Source organism: Macrosteles quadrilineatus, unplaced genomic scaffold (genome assembly GCF_028750875.1).
Source record: "Macrosteles quadrilineatus isolate MER2022 unplaced genomic scaffold, UCM_ALF_1.0 Scaffold_5__1_contigs__length_97177068, whole genome shotgun sequence".
Classification (NCBI taxonomy): Eukaryota; Metazoa; Arthropoda; class Insecta; order Hemiptera; family Cicadellidae; genus Macrosteles; species Macrosteles quadrilineatus.
The window spans coordinates 10,654,778-10,672,256 of NW_026542598.1; the positions used below are offsets into that span (position 1 = coordinate 10,654,778).

General features: G+C 34.4%; 1 protein-coding gene across 7 annotated transcripts in view; it reads right to left on the minus strand.

Annotated features, from left to right (window-relative positions):
• Positions 1–16,131, minus strand: part of LOC128993779 (ubiquitin carboxyl-terminal hydrolase 47) — a 44,897-nt gene extending 28,766 nt beyond the window's left edge. For 3 of the 7 annotated variants that reach the window (XM_054417768.1, XM_054417767.1, XM_054417762.1), the window contains exons 1-5: positions 11,229–11,440; positions 8,505–8,567; positions 2,146–2,358; positions 1,253–1,505; positions 516–694 (exon numbers count right to left, since the gene is read on the minus strand). In XM_054417768.1, the coding sequence (XP_054273743.1) occupies positions 516–694; positions 1,253–1,505; positions 2,146–2,358; positions 8,505–8,516 (657 nt within the window). In that variant the 5' untranslated portion in view covers positions 8,517–8,567; positions 11,229–11,440. Of the gene's footprint in view, positions 1–515; positions 695–1,252; positions 1,506–2,145; positions 2,359–8,504; positions 8,568–11,228; positions 11,442–11,503; positions 11,523–16,042 lie in introns of those variants that run through there. The other 4 variants (XM_054417763.1, XM_054417765.1, XM_054417766.1 and 1 more) reach the window with 4 other exon arrangements.
• Positions 16,132–17,479: the final 1,348 nt, after the last annotated feature.

Consider the following 17,479-nt stretch of genomic DNA (forward strand, 5'->3'; position numbering starts at 1 on the left):
CAAAATCTTCTGTTTTGTATTGGAGCTTTTAAATTATTTGGATTAACACTTATATGTCTTTGCCAACTGATTTCGGTAACTTTTGATATGTTTAACATTGTAGTTACAGCCAAATTCCCAAAAATGTAAAGCCAAAGAGTAAGGAGTAATCTTAAATTTTATTTTATTTTGTATATTTAACAAACAAAATATATTTATTTATTTATTTTGTTTTTTTGTATATTTATTTTTTGCTGAGGGCATTTTAGTTTTCAAGTCCAGAGTTAGCCTAGAGTTAAAAACTGTCCAAGCATTGAAATAATAATCCTAATAAAATTTAAAGCACAACTATCACTATAAACATAATTTATGAGTAACATGTTCATAGAAAGGGTGTATTAATCTAACCAGATGGGATACATTTTTACAAGGAACACTAACTTAGTTCCACGGTCAAGATCCTACTACATAAAAAACACACAACAAATTATACTGTAGTGTCTTTTAAACGACTACTTGCTACATTTTTGCCTTACCTGTAAGTTGACAAACAGTTTCTGCAGCTGATATGGAATACACTTAGCCTGGTGACCGTTGATGGTTGAGTCATACTGCCAGTTGTACAGGGCGTTACGGAACTCTGGGGTCATGTACAGTGCCTGCAGTAGACTGTTGAGATAGCATGTCATCGCTTGGTTCACCAGACCGACATAGCCTGTGACAAAATAAACATGTCAAGTATACTCTTACATACTTGTTGAACACCAAGAAATTATAGTTATCATGCTAACTACTTATCAAATAAAAATACATAACATCATCGTCATCATCATTATTATAGCGATGTACTTAAAACAAATGACTCTTAAGTCTTAGTACAATATTGTTTTTTGTTTTCAATTAAGTTTTGAGAGAACTGTATTTATGTTTTGTTTCGGTCACAAAACATACAACAATTTTCAGACTTTTACTATTAGGAACATAAGTTTATTTAGCCTCTCCGATTGTGTCATACTTTCAACATTCTATTTTCTCACTTACAATGCTTTTATAACTTACATTACATTATACAGTATGCTATAGTTTACATTGAATGTCGCTTCAGTTTGGCCTAGTTAACTCAGTGCACACAACAAAAATCAATAAACAACATCAGAACACTGTGTCAGTGCCACAATTGAACTAAGTTAATTTCTATTCTAAGACTGGCCACAGCTTGAACAGGGTGTTGTCAACTACTCTTCATAATCAAAGTGTGTGGCCTATCACTCACCGACGTCATGTTTGATTAGGCCAGCACTGTAAGATTCCTGGCTGGCCGTTGTCACAGTGTTGGTCGTGTTAGTGGTGGAGGTGGAGTAATCAAAGGTAGTGGGGGAAGCCGATGCTCCAACTCGCAACTCTTCATCATTACTCCGAGGCTCTGGTGTGGTCAGAGTTTGCAGCACAAAAGTGTTGCGCACAGAACCATCTGCTCGTACACCACTGGATTCCAGTGTATCCTCAGACGACTCCTTCAGTACAATCTGCAAGTTGAACAATAAGATTACTGTTCGGTGGACTGGTGTTGACATTGCAACTTACAGTAGAAGAAGGAGGATACCACAGGCTGTGGTATTAGTCTACCAATTGTACAAGAGTGTTTAAATAAACTACCTTGCTTACCAAGCAATTACAAGGGATAGGACCTACTAGATATGTTGAAAACTAGTATATTATACAGCATTTATGCTACAGCTGCAAATTCAGCAGTTTTTACTTGACACAGTCAAGTAATGAGATATTGACATTGCCTATTTGCCTATTTACAACAGGACATACAGTTGTCAGCTGACTAAAGCCGAAGGTTTGGTGACGATAAATATCACAGTTCACATTAAAATATAATGAATTGATATCCATAAATCCCACTTACCCCAAAACTCTCATGCTTAAATTCTCAGTGAAAAATCCTTTCACGGATCAACATAAAAATACCATTTGATTCAGACATGTATTGATTCATGGTAAAGATTTTAACATTGCAATCAGAGTTTTCAGAGTTACTCAGAGTTTACCTAACTAAAATATCTTGAGACCAGGGATATCCAGGAGCTGTAGACACCCTGGTTGATAAAGCCTGCAAGCCAGGCAACAAGGTTTGCAAGAGTGTTTAGTTTATCTTACCTCACCGCCCGTAGGGAGGGAGAGAATGAGTTCCACCGACGGGGGCTCATGGTTGAAGCGGTTTGCTACCTGTTGTACAAACTCTCGCACCGAGGTCGACGCAGGCACTCGCAGTGTAATGGGTTGCAATGAGCCTTCGCTTCTTTGCGACAAGTCGCGCACCACACACATGCACAACGACTCATTGTTCTCCTTCACTACGCACACCATGCCCTACGGACATAAGAAGAATACATTAAACTTGCACATAGTATGCTTGTTTTTTTGTGTTGGTGAAGTTGTAAGAAGGTCTAGTCTTGTGATCCTCGTCCCTGCAAATCAGTATTGCTAACAACACCAATCAGAATAGAAGCCTTGGGAAATACAGTGAAACCTCGATAACGAAAACCTCTTTAATAGTTGAAATTTTAATACCTTTGATTTTATATTACAGTAACCCTAATCACATGCCAGAGCAAACCTCTACAAAAAGTAATAAGGATAATCATTTCTGTTGTTTTTTGCCTCCTGATCACAAATATAAATTAATCTAGAGGTTAAAATACCTTTAATCTTTTATTTTATGATCACATTGACGGATTAAAGGTATTTTAACCTCTAGATTACGGTAATTTAAGGATAATCAATAATACAGTGGAGCGCATTGAATAATCATCATTGATCTACAGACAAGTATGTTTTGATAATTACCATGAGAAACTTGTTATTAAGATTCTAATGTAGTGTTTGGTCTGTATTGGTCTAATGTGTGGTTTGGGCGAGTATAAAATAAATAACTTGAAAATTGTGTTTTCAAACTAGAAAGCTAAGTTATACTTTTATCAAAGTAGCAAACACATTTCAAAGTATTTAGAGTTAATACAGTAGAAATTTGTTTACACGATCCTTAATGACACAGCAACCTCAATAATAGTTGTAATATAGAAGTCAATTTACTATTGAGTCTTATGGCTTTTCAAATCCCCTTAAAGCCATAAGAGTCAATGGTAAATTGACCTCTATATTACAACTATTTCGATTAAAACAACCTCAACAAGACGCCTTTTTTCCAAATCCCGAGGCAACTCGGAACCTCTATGACGAAGCTGATGTAGGCAGTGTTGATCTACCGGGTCTGTCGTGCAAAGACACGTGTTTAACCCCATAAAAGTATTGAAGCGTTTCTTTCCAAAAGAGGAACCATGTGTGAAAGTGTTGTTAAATCGATAACTGTAATTGATAGTGCCTTGTAAGCCACGTAAGTAAGGCCAAGCAAACAAAAATAAATTACTTTTTTGTCTAGTAGCCTAATCAAATCAAATCATGTTTAAAGCACATAAACGTACAGAGATTACAGATAAATGCACAGGTGCTTCGTCATTCTTCAAAAACTAAACTGTAGTGTTTTTGATTATAATTACTTATTTAATAACCTATTTCAATTTGTCACACAATATTAACAGTTCTGCACTATTGGGTATTATTATAATTTGAATGCAATTTTGGGTTTGCCTAACTTCTGAAATGCACTCATTATAGATGCTCAGTGCTTTTATTAACCTTGATGACACGACTGCTGGCCGAAATGATAACACAACCCTCAACAAGACAAGCACCTCGATAACACAACTATTTTCCTATCCCCCTTGAGGAAAACTTCAAAAAAAAAAATTGAGATTCTTCTGTAATAATTTTATTAGGTGTTTTTTAACAATATGTATTCAGTTAAAAAAAAAACTGTATGTATTCTTTTCACAACGGACACTTAAGAATAGGGCTAGTATTTTAACCTGTTTATAATGGCAATAAAGTTTTAAAGACGTTAGGTATTCAGAGCAAATATGACATGGAAATATAAAACAAAGTCTGACAGTTCAATGCATTTGAAAAAAGAAATACATGAATAATTCATATGTTTTCATATGAAATTTTCTACGTACTTGGATGACAAAGAGACTAGTAGCTTTGACAAACAACTTTCTAGAAATGAAACCTTCAAAATGAAAAAAAAAATACTCCTTATCATTGCCAAGTACAACTATAACAAATTTTGAAATCTCTAAACTTAAATAACTATCATTAGTATAATATTTTATACTAGCACAAAATATACAAATTTGATGGTGTACCCTCTCATAAAATCGTCCATTTATAAAAAATATTTTGTTAAGGCTAAGTACCTCCTGGTGCTTTGTATCTTCAAGTCACTTAAAATAAGTATTTTTAATTTAACTTCATTGCTTATTTTTATTACTTTTAAAAATCTATAATATGAGTTAGACTGTAGATTACTCAATTAATCAACACAATGATTTAAGTTATCTGAATTTTTGAGTGGTCCACGATTAGTACAACTGAACTACTATAGTTTCAAGAATTCTATATACCATCATAAATAATTGCCATATAGCCGATCTGTCAAAACATTGTTTAAGTTAGGCTACACGTACGAATATAAACAAACATATTTATGATAACCCAACCTAGCTTAACCGCTGCAGCAAGCTGTAAAATAAGTAGCCTCCGTATAATACAAAAGTACCGTAATTATTTTACAAGTACAATTCAAATCAATTTAAAGAGTTTTTTTTTTTTTTTTTTTATAATGGTCACTATACAGCTACAATTAGTTAATTATTTACAAACTTCTACTACCACCCTCAATAGATGCTGTTTTAGAATATTTTCTGTCAGAAGCTACATTTCAGTTTAGTTGACGCAGAAGTTAATTTAGGTAAGTTACCTAGAAGTGTACAATTATTACGTGGTTTCAAGTCTACAGTATCAACAATTAACAAACTATTTACACTCTACAGCCACAGGAAGCTATATATTAAAAGAATCAGAACATTTAACATTGTAGATAGAGTAAAACTGATTTATTAAAATGTTACAAGCGTAGAGAATAAGAAACTTGGACTGCAAGAATTTCTGTTCAAACAATGATAAAAAAATTTAAATTTAATAAGATTATTAGAAGAGCTGATCCTAAGAAAGTTAATTAAAAGACATAGAAACTAATGTTGATCGGCCACCAGTGCTATTTGATAGCACCAAAGTATCTAGTAAGTACCAAAATTTGAATACCGGCTCTGACTCATCTTTGAAGTCCAGGATGACCTGGGTTTTGGCTTCTATGAAGCAGGGCCGGATTTAGCATTTTTGCGCCCCTAGGCCCAAAACATTTTTCCGCCCCTAGTCTGGTCACAGTTACTTTCTTTCAAACCTTTATTAAAAACTATCTCACGACCATAGGCTTAAGTTAATTGCTTGAATATCACTCTTCGTCGGAATCGTTGCATTGCAAGTTTTTTTTTTTTAGAATTGACTTGTTTAGCATTAACAAAATGCCGTCTTGAACACTTTTAGCAAATTTATGCCTTTACTAAATGCTCACGTTTGTGGCCGTGGCCGCCGTAGGACTGAACTGAAACAAAACAACTCAACTCACCGAGCATTCATGAAAAAAAAACATGGCCATTGATTCCAATTCAGGGTCAAAAACATGAACTCCATACAGTACGTGATACCATAGATTAAACATACTCCTTTAGGCTCTTATTAGACGAGGCAGCCAAGTTGCGCAACCAGCCGGGCAGCCAGTCACCTGTCTGGCTGCCTAGCGTAGCAACCAGTAGAGCAGCCAGTAGAGCAGCCACAAAATTACCAACTAGGCCAGTCTCTTGTTGACAGTGGAACAGTGTTGGTGGAACTGTTCTGTTGGGGAGAGACGCTGTCAGAATGCGAGATGAATATTTGCTTCTTCTGCTACTCATGAAAAAGAGAAGACGAAGGAAGAGGAGAATGCAAATACATCCTATTCTTTCATCAAGAACAGAAAAAGGATTATATTACATCCTTTTTGACGAACTTTGCGCAGATGATAATGAGATGAACGCACTTCCACGAGTGATTATCTACTACTGATGTGTGTGGCAGCGGGCGACTGGCTGCCCAGTGTAATAAGATCCGTAAGCTACACAGGAGCGCGACCAGACCGAGCAGCCAGTGGTTGCCTGTGCGGTCGCCGGGCTCGGCAACCAGCCGGCAGCCAAACAGTGGCTGCGCAACTGGCTGCCCTCGTGTAATAAGCTCCATAAGAACCAATGCCCAGTGACTGGCTGCCCGGCTGGCTGCGCAACTTGGCTGCCTCGTCTAATAAGGGCCTTAGTAGATTTGTCAACGTTTTGGATTAGCCTAGCTGAAAACAATTCTTTTTATTTAAGGAGTATGTTTTATCTATACTGTATTTAAACCTAGTTTATCCAAAATAAAACAATCTAATCATTAAAAATAGGTCGTCTCCTGTTTATATTAAAAGAAATTAAAACCCACATCATAGAACTAACCCTAAAATAATAGAAAAAAATTACGTGATAACTAACATCAAGTGTCACCAACATAAACTAGACATTGACAAATTTTGAATTAACAATGTCATAAGAAGTCGACTTGAGTGAGTTACACTTAACCTATGGTTGTACTGCATCTAGGCTTTGACTATTCAATGATCTAGGTTATATTCCCAAAGCAAAACAGAGCAATATTCCGGCCAACAATACCGATCCTTAGGTCTGAGGAGAAAATTACAGCATTAATGGTGCTTTGAAGGGAATTGCATTTTTCTAAAATCTAATGCAAACTGATATTAATATTTTTTCGTAAATTTTAAAGTTAAATTCATCGTTGTTTTGATATTCAACACAACGTATTATATATTTGTATTAGTTAATAACTTTTGTTTTGTGAAGTGAGGGTGGTAACAATGTCTACCACGCATGCGCCCCTAATCACTCTGATCAGATAGTATCGAGCCTGAGCCAGCATAGTGGCAGTGCAGTGGCAATACGATGCGTACCGCTAGGGCGCTCGTCGACGTCAACATCCCTACAGCCTACTCCCGTATAACCGGTGTTCGCTACCAATTTTGTAACGAAATTGATGCGTAGTTCTGAAAAATAGTTTAAGTTTCCTAACAATTATTTCTTCTTATGAACCTCAGAATCACAACGCTTAAACAGGTAGTTTTTTTTATCAACTAAGACTATTTATTTTCATTTTTAGATATAAAAAAATACTCTCGGTCATGCGCCCTCTGGGACCTTGCGCCCATAGGCCCGGGCCTACCGGGCCTATTGGGAAATCCGGCCCTGCTATGAAGCCATTATCTTATTTTATCTGGATCGTTATCCATAATAATAATAATCTTAGTAGTCTGTGCAGCTCAGTGGTTAAAGGGCTCGCCTAGTAATCAAAAACTCTGCTCAATCCTGAGAAAAGTCAGAAGCTTATTGATTCGAAACTGGAACCAGCTGTCCTTGATCATTGGGCTTTTAATGGTCCTGACTAATGAAACAGCTGGTCTTAGTAAGAAACAAAGCTACAATACCCCCGCTGCAGCAAACCTGCAGACTAAGCGAATTTCCATTAGCCTGATACTAAAATGTCTCTTCAAATATATCACATTATTCCCTATGGAACTAGTTTAAAGAGTAGGCCTACTTAGGTTTGCTGCAACAGGGATGGTAAAAATGTTTTTTTTAAAGTTTAGTAAGAAATAAATGCATTCCCCAAATTTGATCAAAATATGTCCATAAACAAGCAAACGACAACAGTTTACTTATTCTCCATGAAAATAACATGGGAGTTTTAAATTTACAATTTTTTGCAATTTTCCTTATAACAATTAGGCGCATAACAACACTTCAATATACTAAATTATTTGTTTTTTAAGCTCTGCATAATGGTTTAAAGGAAAATGCAAAATGGTTTTTTTATGGGAAAAACCAATGTTTACCCCATAAACCCCTGTTCCCATAGTCCGTTCATGCTGGTTTGCGAGCTCGTTTGAATAAATAAGGTTTACATGTTTATACCAAATTTCGTCAAAATTGGATCACTTTTGCTCGAGTTATCGTGCTAACGGACATATATATATACATATACATATATGAATTTGAACGGATTGTGTTTTTGGCCTCTAGAGACCTCAAAACAAAAAAGTAAATCGGTCCCGGGTCCAGGTCTATGATTATGATAATGATAGTAAATTCAGGCCTAGTTTATTGTTAATGTTTTATACCAAGTTTTGTGTAGAATGATGTGTTCTTTGTGTGCAAATCGCTTGAAGACATCACAAGATGGATCATTTAAGGCCCTGAATGATATAGTTATGGCTTGATAGAAGGTAAAACACAGATCATCCACAACATGAACGAGTCGGAGTTGTGGCAGAAACAGCCGTTGAAAAAGTGTACAAAGGAACTCGACTTTTGAACCGCTAAAAATAGGTTTAATTTACAAAATAAAAACTGTATGTAATCTACACGTCTAGTGACTGACTAACATGAACTGTTCCATGCACTAACTCTAGCCAGTACCTGAAAACACATAGACGTGTGACACAACTGCGACTAGACCCTGGGACTGACAGACCCACGGACCTAGATACAGGAAATATCACTCAGCAACGCTAAACTAACACTAAGGCCACACTTGGTTTGAAAACACTGTGGTCGGAAAGGGTTTTAAGAGATACTGTATTTATTTATGAACTATACAGCAGATACTTGTTTCAAATCTATTGTAACGATGCCAATAATTACATTTTCTACAAATCTACACTCTATCCGTACATTACTGCTTGTCTGTTGAGTTTAAGTGTGGCCTAGGCCTAGGGAACAGTGTTGAGGGTGGTTGGTTAACGAAATCTCATTGAATAAGTATTTTCCAAACCGATAAGCATAAAACTCACTAAAAACTTCTTCATATTCAATCCAAACAAGGATTTAGTAAACAAATAAAACCAGAAAGAAGAAAGCACAATATACTTGTGCGATTGTTATATTACCTAATTGTAAACATATTTTAAATTTAAAAAAATTCATAATGAAAAATTGAAAGGTACTAAACACTATTTAGTCAATATTAGTGATATAAGCTTAACAATTTAATGTTAGAGTCTTCAATTAATTATTTTCTTTTCTAAACAAATTTAGAAATAGATTCAACTAAAATATAGGCCATTTTAAACAATTAATTGGTTAGCCTACATAGTCTATTGACTTAGTTGGATTAGTTTTAAAGTTTAACAACATCACTAGAATTACTTTAACTCGTAATAAATAAAAAAAATGTTGGTCTTAATCAGGTAAAAACAAAAAATATTCAGGTACAAACTTTTAAACTTGCGAGCCCTACATTCTTAGAAACTATTTTGATTTATAGTTGATTTAAAAATAATAAAACATAAAGTAATGTAGCAAAATGATAGATTTTAGCTGGAAACGTTGAAGCTATAAATACACCCATATGTTTGTATTCTTCACCATACTGTGACTCCCTAACAATGCCAGGAATGCACAGAGGCCAGACTATGTATGCTTCTACAGGATATCAATCTGTCAATGTCAACTAACTTCACAATGTTAACTTCTTTACATTATATTTCACTAGTTAGATGTTCCACATACTTTAAAACATCATTTAAACATTTTTTTTTAGACAACATAATAAAGATAACCCTAAACATGGACGTTCTCGAGGAAAATGTTACCATTTTGTTTATCAAAGCAAAGAACTAACCAAGGTAAAGATAATAAACGAGGAAAAATAATTTAGAATTTAGAAAATAAAAATCTGCAGGTAGTTCATGTTATTATTTCTACTAGTGTCTCTGTTGCTCGAAATCGAGCAATTGCTAAATATTACAGGCGTTATTTTAAAACAAATAACAGTCATAATTTTTGATGACTTTAAAAGATTTGACTCAAAGATTATGGAATACTCAGATGTTCATAACAGATCGATATAATCAACATTTCTTGTGTATATCTTATCATTTTTCAAAAGCTGATTTTGTTTTTTAGTGTTTTCTACAAATAGCTCATAGCCGCATTAGGTGGTCCATAATAACAATTATAAAAAAAAAAAAAAACACACACACACACACACACATTATTTCTATTTCTTCCCCTTTCTATGACTTTCCTATGTTTCCATAGTTTGCAAATCGTCTCTTTCAATGATTACTAAGAAATGCAGCAGTGTGTTAATTCAGTTTTCTTTTTAGTATATCAATTTATCCAGGCTCTCTCGTTTTTTTCCATTGTAATATTTACGCCAACCCAAATTCAAATAGTATCTATTTCATTTCAACCAAGTAAGTAAATGTTTGTAGCAAACTAACTGTTAAATTAGCAAACTCATTGGCTGTTTACAATTAACATATGTTCTTCTTCTCACTTTTTATTTCTGACAACAGCTGGAGTTTCATAACAATATTTGTTTCCCACGTTAATCTTATGGAGAAATACGAAACTTTAAAGGGCCTCAGAGCCTCACCCTCTAAATATTTACCTAAAAAGAAAGTTTCCTGCACAACTTCACGTTACGCTCTTTCCAATGACACCAAGAACATTTAAATCGGTTCAGTAGTTTCGGAGGAGTAATTGTCACAAAAAACCTGCTTGCATATTAAATAAGTATAGATTCTTAAAACATAACATGAAGGTAGTGTCTTCAACCTATATTTTACCCCAGCAGTAATAATTATTGATAGAATCAACACAAATTGTTAGCAAACAACAAAATGAAATTTCGTTACTAATACATTATTTTGAACATAAAAAATTACAGTTCTTTATCAAAATTGCAAAACTGAATGTTTAAATAGGCCCTAATGCTGAAAAAAAGTGACAAAAACCCCTACTAAATAAACTAGAACTTTTTGTTAATGTAGAAAAAGACTTTTTGTTAATTTAGACATATATGAGTTTGAAATGTTGTCAAACAATTTCAAATCAAATTTACAATTGACCAAATAACAATAACTGGAGTTGGTATAATCATGTACAACAGTCTGAACAATTCCTGTAAAACATAAAACATGGAGCAAAAAACAATGATTAGTGGCACAATATATGCTTAAGAAGGGAAGGAGGTTGATGTTAAAATGTATATACCAAAACAACAGTTTTCACTTTTAAGGAGGGGAAGCTAGTAATGAATATTGCATATAGAAATGGTTTAAAACAAATTCAAAATTGTTCAAGAAAAAGCTTAGGCTGAGCCAAAAAAATTTCCATCAAACATGAAACCCTTACCGAGATCCGATTTCCAAAGTTTTCAACTCTCAAAACTAACGCAAACACTCAGTACACTAAATACATATTTAACTCAGACTTTAAATAAAACCACCTACGTCTGTCACTAAAATACCACATAAACACATTGAAAAGCACAGTTTCCAAGGTTGTCGGTTGAATTTTAAAAAGTACACGTAATATCCGCTTACAGTATAGAATTCAAACAGTTGTTAATCGTAGTACGTAATGGATACCTGCTATCAATGACTAGTGGCGTATGAGTGATAACTCACTTTGAGGTGCGTGCGGCAGGGTGGGCAAATGAAAAAGAGAGAGGAATAGTGGGTTAGATTTGGCCACGACCCAGGCTCAGTCTATATTTAGGCTACTGCAGGACACAACTTCATGACAAACTTCGCTACCACTTTGTATACAAAGCATCAATCCTGTGCAAATAGACTAGAGTTTGCCAGCTGATTTGATGCAGATATCAAAACATTTTTGGAATGGAGATTAAAAATTTAAGATCAAATAGGCTATTTTGTTCCCAAGTATGAAATAAGTCAATAAACTGTAATGAGGATAAAATATTTTTTGCCACAAATTAACCAAGAATGAAAATCAGATAGGTACAATTTTTAAAGTACTATATAAAAAAGGCATTTGACAAATAGGTGTAATTAATCAAGGAATTGAGTTTGGAAAATATTCTGATATGAACTATTTTTCTAGTTTATTGAAGGTTATCAATCAACATTTTGAAACAATTTGTAAAAATTGCCAGAAGGGGAAGGGGAAACAATATGTCACTGGTTAAATACCATAAGCAGTAAGTTATGCTGTGAAACAAGCTGAACTGTTTTTAAGCACAAAAAGCATTATCATTGTTTATAAGATTAAAGTAATCTTAATGGAATACTTAATGGAATTCAAAGTATTTTTGTCAGAACTGTAGGTACACTGTAGTCAAAACTGTTTATTTATTAAGATATAGAAAACTTTTAATATTTTATTAGGTTACATTCTGAAAGTATCCCAATACGTGTTGCTTTTACACATAAGTCAAATTTTTGAACAATAATTAAATCCTGTTGAGGGACAAAACTTAGTTTTTAACAAAAGTTTAACATTTTCATGTTTTCAGGTGATTTTCATCTGTTAATAAAAATCCAGCAATTACATTAGCCAGGGTCATTTATTAAGAGCCCAGGATCAGGAACAGCCAGATCCAGTATCAAACCATCAAAAAGTACGGTATCCAACTTATATCAGGATCGATGCCCGGCAACCTTTTGATTGTTAGACAAGCATAATAATAAAAATACATAACAGGTACCCGTAAAAATATGGAAGAATAAAATTACTACATTTAGTATTTTGAATGCATCCAGTAATAAATTGGTTTAGTCAATATATAGGCCCTATTTTAAATTCATTATATAAATTCAATAATCAATAACATTATTGCAGCATCCAAACAGACTATTTTAGACTAGGCCTACATTAGAAATATACCCTACCTCAAAATCTCTAGTTCAATTAGTGAAATACATATGTCACTTCATGATCCTCCTTTGAAATAGTGTTTTAATTGGGAAAATAAAAAAATATGGCAAGTCCATTATGGACTCACTAGCGTAATAAAATTACGTTGTACCTAATCAAATTAGGTAGGCAATAAAAATACACTTTTACATAGTAGGAACCCCACAAGTTTGAAAGTCTGAGTTAGGTAATCCAAACCACCTAATAGGGAGAAAAGGTTTGCTGTACCGGTAGCCTAATTGAATTAAATACTCCTGCCGCTGCAAGCTTTAAAGCAAATTTCAATCAGTCTCCTAGGTTTTCTACTAAAATATTTCCATAATCAAATCAGATTGATTCCCTATTTAAATAACAATTGATTTAACAAGCACATCATTCCTACTGCTACAGGAAAGGGATTCAAGTGTTATAAATAAACTAGGTGAAACCCGTCGAAATCGACGGTTACTTTGAAGGCTTAGGCCTACGTTAAGTCATCCAACTGCGATAAATTGGGTGAAATATACATATTTTGAGGATTTAGCATTGTTTAAAGAGTAATAAGTGTAAGGACAATAATGATATTAATTGCGTTGAATGAAATTAAATTGAATGAAATTACTTTCTGTGATTTCATCAGTGTAATATGATTTTATTTCAAAAGGAAATATTTTTGGGAAGACATATTCTAACTTCAAAGGAGGGTATATCCGTTACAGTGTAAGTTTGATTTTTCCTTTGTCACGTTGCGTGTCGCGTCAGTTCATATCGTACTTATGTGCCAATGAATAACCCTCTAGCACAGTTTTGAGAAATTGATTGTGGGGTTACTGTAAAAAGCTGGAATTCCTTGACATGAGGGATGTCAGTTAGTTGTCTCAGCCTTATCAATAACATAAAGTTCTCAAAATAATCTTTCTACGGAGTGTTAGGTGTGTAGTAAAATACTTGAAGTGAAGTTGGCTTTTATTCTTGAACTGTTAGGGGCCTCCTGGTTCATTTGGTCTTGCAGCTTCATTGGCAACAAATAATGCAAATGACATAGCAATGGGACATTTCCAAAAAGCAAAAATACTGTAAATTGGCTGTTACGTATATATTGACATTAGGGCCTACATATTGTTAATCAATGTATCTTATAAAGGATTATGTGATCTAGTTTAAAAAGAATACAGTATGACCTTTCTGTCATGACAGTAGCTGCTTAAATAGTATTTTCTCTTTGTACCATATTTTACAGCAAAAATGTCGTGTTATTTTCAATAATGTTACCAACCCAGTGCGCCAAAGTCCTTAATATAGGCAGGTGCAAATAATTTGTCAAGATGGGTACAGTACCATATTAGGCAAGGTTTCTATGTTTGAATTTTATTAGACACGATAAGAACAGATATTTCTACATAAATACATATTTGATATGTGTAGAATAATATGATAAAATGTAGGAAAAAGTAGTGAAAAAGGCAGACACCAACCCGTACAATAGATATAAGATAGTTCAATGAGAAATGATTTAAGAATTGCTGATAAAAGGATTTTCCACTGATTTCGTAATGGAACGTTATATTGCAAAACATGACATGATAAAGAAGAAAATCAATTTTAAAATCAGAAAATAAATACTTATTTGGTAGAATTCAGTAGGCCTAACTCCAAATAAATGTGTGTCGTTTGAAATACAATTTAAACAGCTTATTCCCTATGGGAAATTCCCTAATAAAAATGAACAGCTGTTTCATTAAAATGTATTATTCACATGACCAAAATGTAAACAACTCTGTGAAGGGATCTTTAAAGGCTTCTGGGGCAGAGTCCTAAGGAATTTTGCTTAGTTTTTCTTTTTGTAACTCATCTACAGACAAAGACCTTTCTTTGGACACCTCTACCAAGTTTCTACACCCAGCCGTTCTCTCAAATTAGTGGGGACAAAGTTTCCAATTTAATATTTAGATTACCCCATGTTAAACTTATGGAAGAAACTCCAACTTTGAAAGGGGGCGTCTACACAAAAAATACTTTATTTTGACACGTTGTTTGTAAAAATCCGTCCATTATTAACGGAGGAGTAGTGTTTCGTAGAAATCGCCTTCACGTTACCATATAAGGATGGTACAGTTTTATAAAATTTTCTCAGTAACCTTTACAGCAACGATAAGTTATTTGTTTTTTATGCTCTACACAATGGTTGTAATAAAGATTGGGTATTTTCAAGTTTGAGGGGTAAGTTCAAAGCTTGGTTTCTATTAACTTCTTGCTGGTTTACGAACTCAATCACTTGTTGTGCCCAATTTCATAAAAACTTAACCGATTCATCGTGTTCACGGACAAACACATAGGTTAAGTTATATCAATTGGAATTTTTGACCTCTGGTGACATAAAAATGACTAAGTTAATTTTTTCCCGGGTCTAGGTTGTACCGTGCCACCTATGATTCTTCCCTTTAAGAAAATTTGCTAAAACAAAGTTATTTATATTCTGAAATACTAACCAGAGTGTACAGCCCACAGTTAAATTGAGATAGGTACTTAACAGGAAATTGTATGGCAATTTCAATGGTCGGTAAAAAGTCTGTGGATAGAATCGGGAAATTCAAAATTATTGCTAATACCTGATGGTCCCGCATTCTTTAACAGAGTTTCTTTGGTTTTATTTTTAAGGACATAGTAAGAAATTAAAATGTTATTGTGAGATGATCAAGTCATAAAATCCCAGTGTAAATAGGGTAAATAATTACAAATTAAACTACAGTACCATAACCTAACCTAACCAACCAAACTTGCTGATGGTGAAAAAATCGTATGAAGGTTTACTAATCGGATCGATAGTTTCAATCAATATTAGTGTAGCCCAGTTAAGAAACTGTACCCGTTTTTTTAACTGTCAAAACAGGTGGAACTAGGTTCAAATTACTGCTAACACGACGCCTAGGTCTGCTTCTGGAAGAGGGGTGCACTCCTATCTCTAGGGTTGGGGTTGACTAAACAAATAAATTAATGACATTAAATTGGAATGAGTATACAAAGATTAACTATTAATAGCCTATACGTTTAACTCAATGTCTAAAATAATAATTGAAGTAAAAACCGAAAAGTAACATAACTTTAAAGGAAATGTACCATACGACTTATTTTTATACCCTGTGTGCAAGTTAATTCGGGACCATGTCAGAACCAAGTAGTAGGCTATCAAAAATGTCAGTTCTATTACGATGTAGTTAAGGCTGATTATTCAACAATACAAACGCAAATAAATGTCGAGTATTGTAAAATGTTGACTTATTTCTCAGAGTATTAAAGAATTCACTCACCAAGTTTACAATTGAACAATCCCGGTTGGAATATAGCACTAGGCAGAGCAGAGCAATAACAAAATTTTACGCCATGACAAGGATGACGGGATGACACATTTATTTACTGTGACGACACTGGTGCAGAGTGGCCAACATAAACTCACTTTCAAAATAGCTAAAGATTTAACAAAACTATTAATACTACCATTGACTAGACTATATATACCTGTAGGTATATATAGTCAAGCATATGTAATCTTTGATACTACCACTTTGATACTACTAACAGACGTTGCTTAAATAGGTTGCTAAAATCAAAATCGTTTGTTTACACCATTTTAGGCTATCTATCTAGGTTTATCTAGGTCTATTTATTTGTATTTTTCCAGTCTGTGATAAGTTATGGCCTAATTCTCTGGGGGCCCTTATCTCCGCTACTGCTTTTTGGCTGTTGGAGGTGTTGAATATAGTGAGAGTGCGCTTATAGGACTAGCGTGTCAGCCACTACTAACGATAGGCATAAATTTGGATAAACTACTTTTGCAGCTTATTGGTGATGACATACGTTTTATCTATGACTGAACTCAAAGAAATAAGTTCATTTTCATCGATTCTTCACTATACCCCAACTAAGTGTAGAATAAAAAAAATCAACTGTACAAGGAAACATTCTCAAAGAGAAGTCTAAAAGAATCCTTTAGTAACGTTATTGCCATGTTTTTATCTATGGTTATTGTAAGTTGAATTGTTCCAACATTAAACAATAATTTTAAACAGATTATTTTATGAATAACTAGCAGAGTACCCGTCCTTCGTACGGGGTTGGCATATAAGTATCAAATGCTTATAGCAGTTATGAGTGAGGACATGGTTTAAGAAATTTCGGTTCTTTTTGAAGTTCGTTCGCTACGCTCACTCACCTTTAGGTTGGAGCTCGTTCGCTGCGCTCACTTTCCTTCAGGTTAGCTCGTTCGCTACGCTCACTTGCCTTCAGGTTAGCTCGTTCGCTACGCTCACTCGCCTCCAGGTTGAAGTTCGTTCGCTACGCTCACTCACCTTTTGGTTGCAAATTAGCTGTTGTCATAAATGTAAAAGAAATAATGCTAGTGCTGCACCCTGTTGGTAATCCTTGTAACTTGAATGCTATTGAAAATCATAGAACAGAACCAACTTGTTTAATTGAAACAGCTGTTCAGATTCATTAATTCCATTTCTCATAAGGTTAACATGGGAACCTTTGCTCCAGAGCCACTGGGGCGGAGCCCGGAAGGATTTTTAGGATAAAAATATGCCTATATGTTAATCGGGAATATGAGCTATCATCATGCCGAATTTCAGCCCGATCCGACCAGTAGTTTTCGCGTTTACTTTTCCCATACACACAGACACCACCTCTTTTAGCGAATTTCCCATATAGGGAATAAGCTATTACCGTAGTACTCATGGTAAGACCTG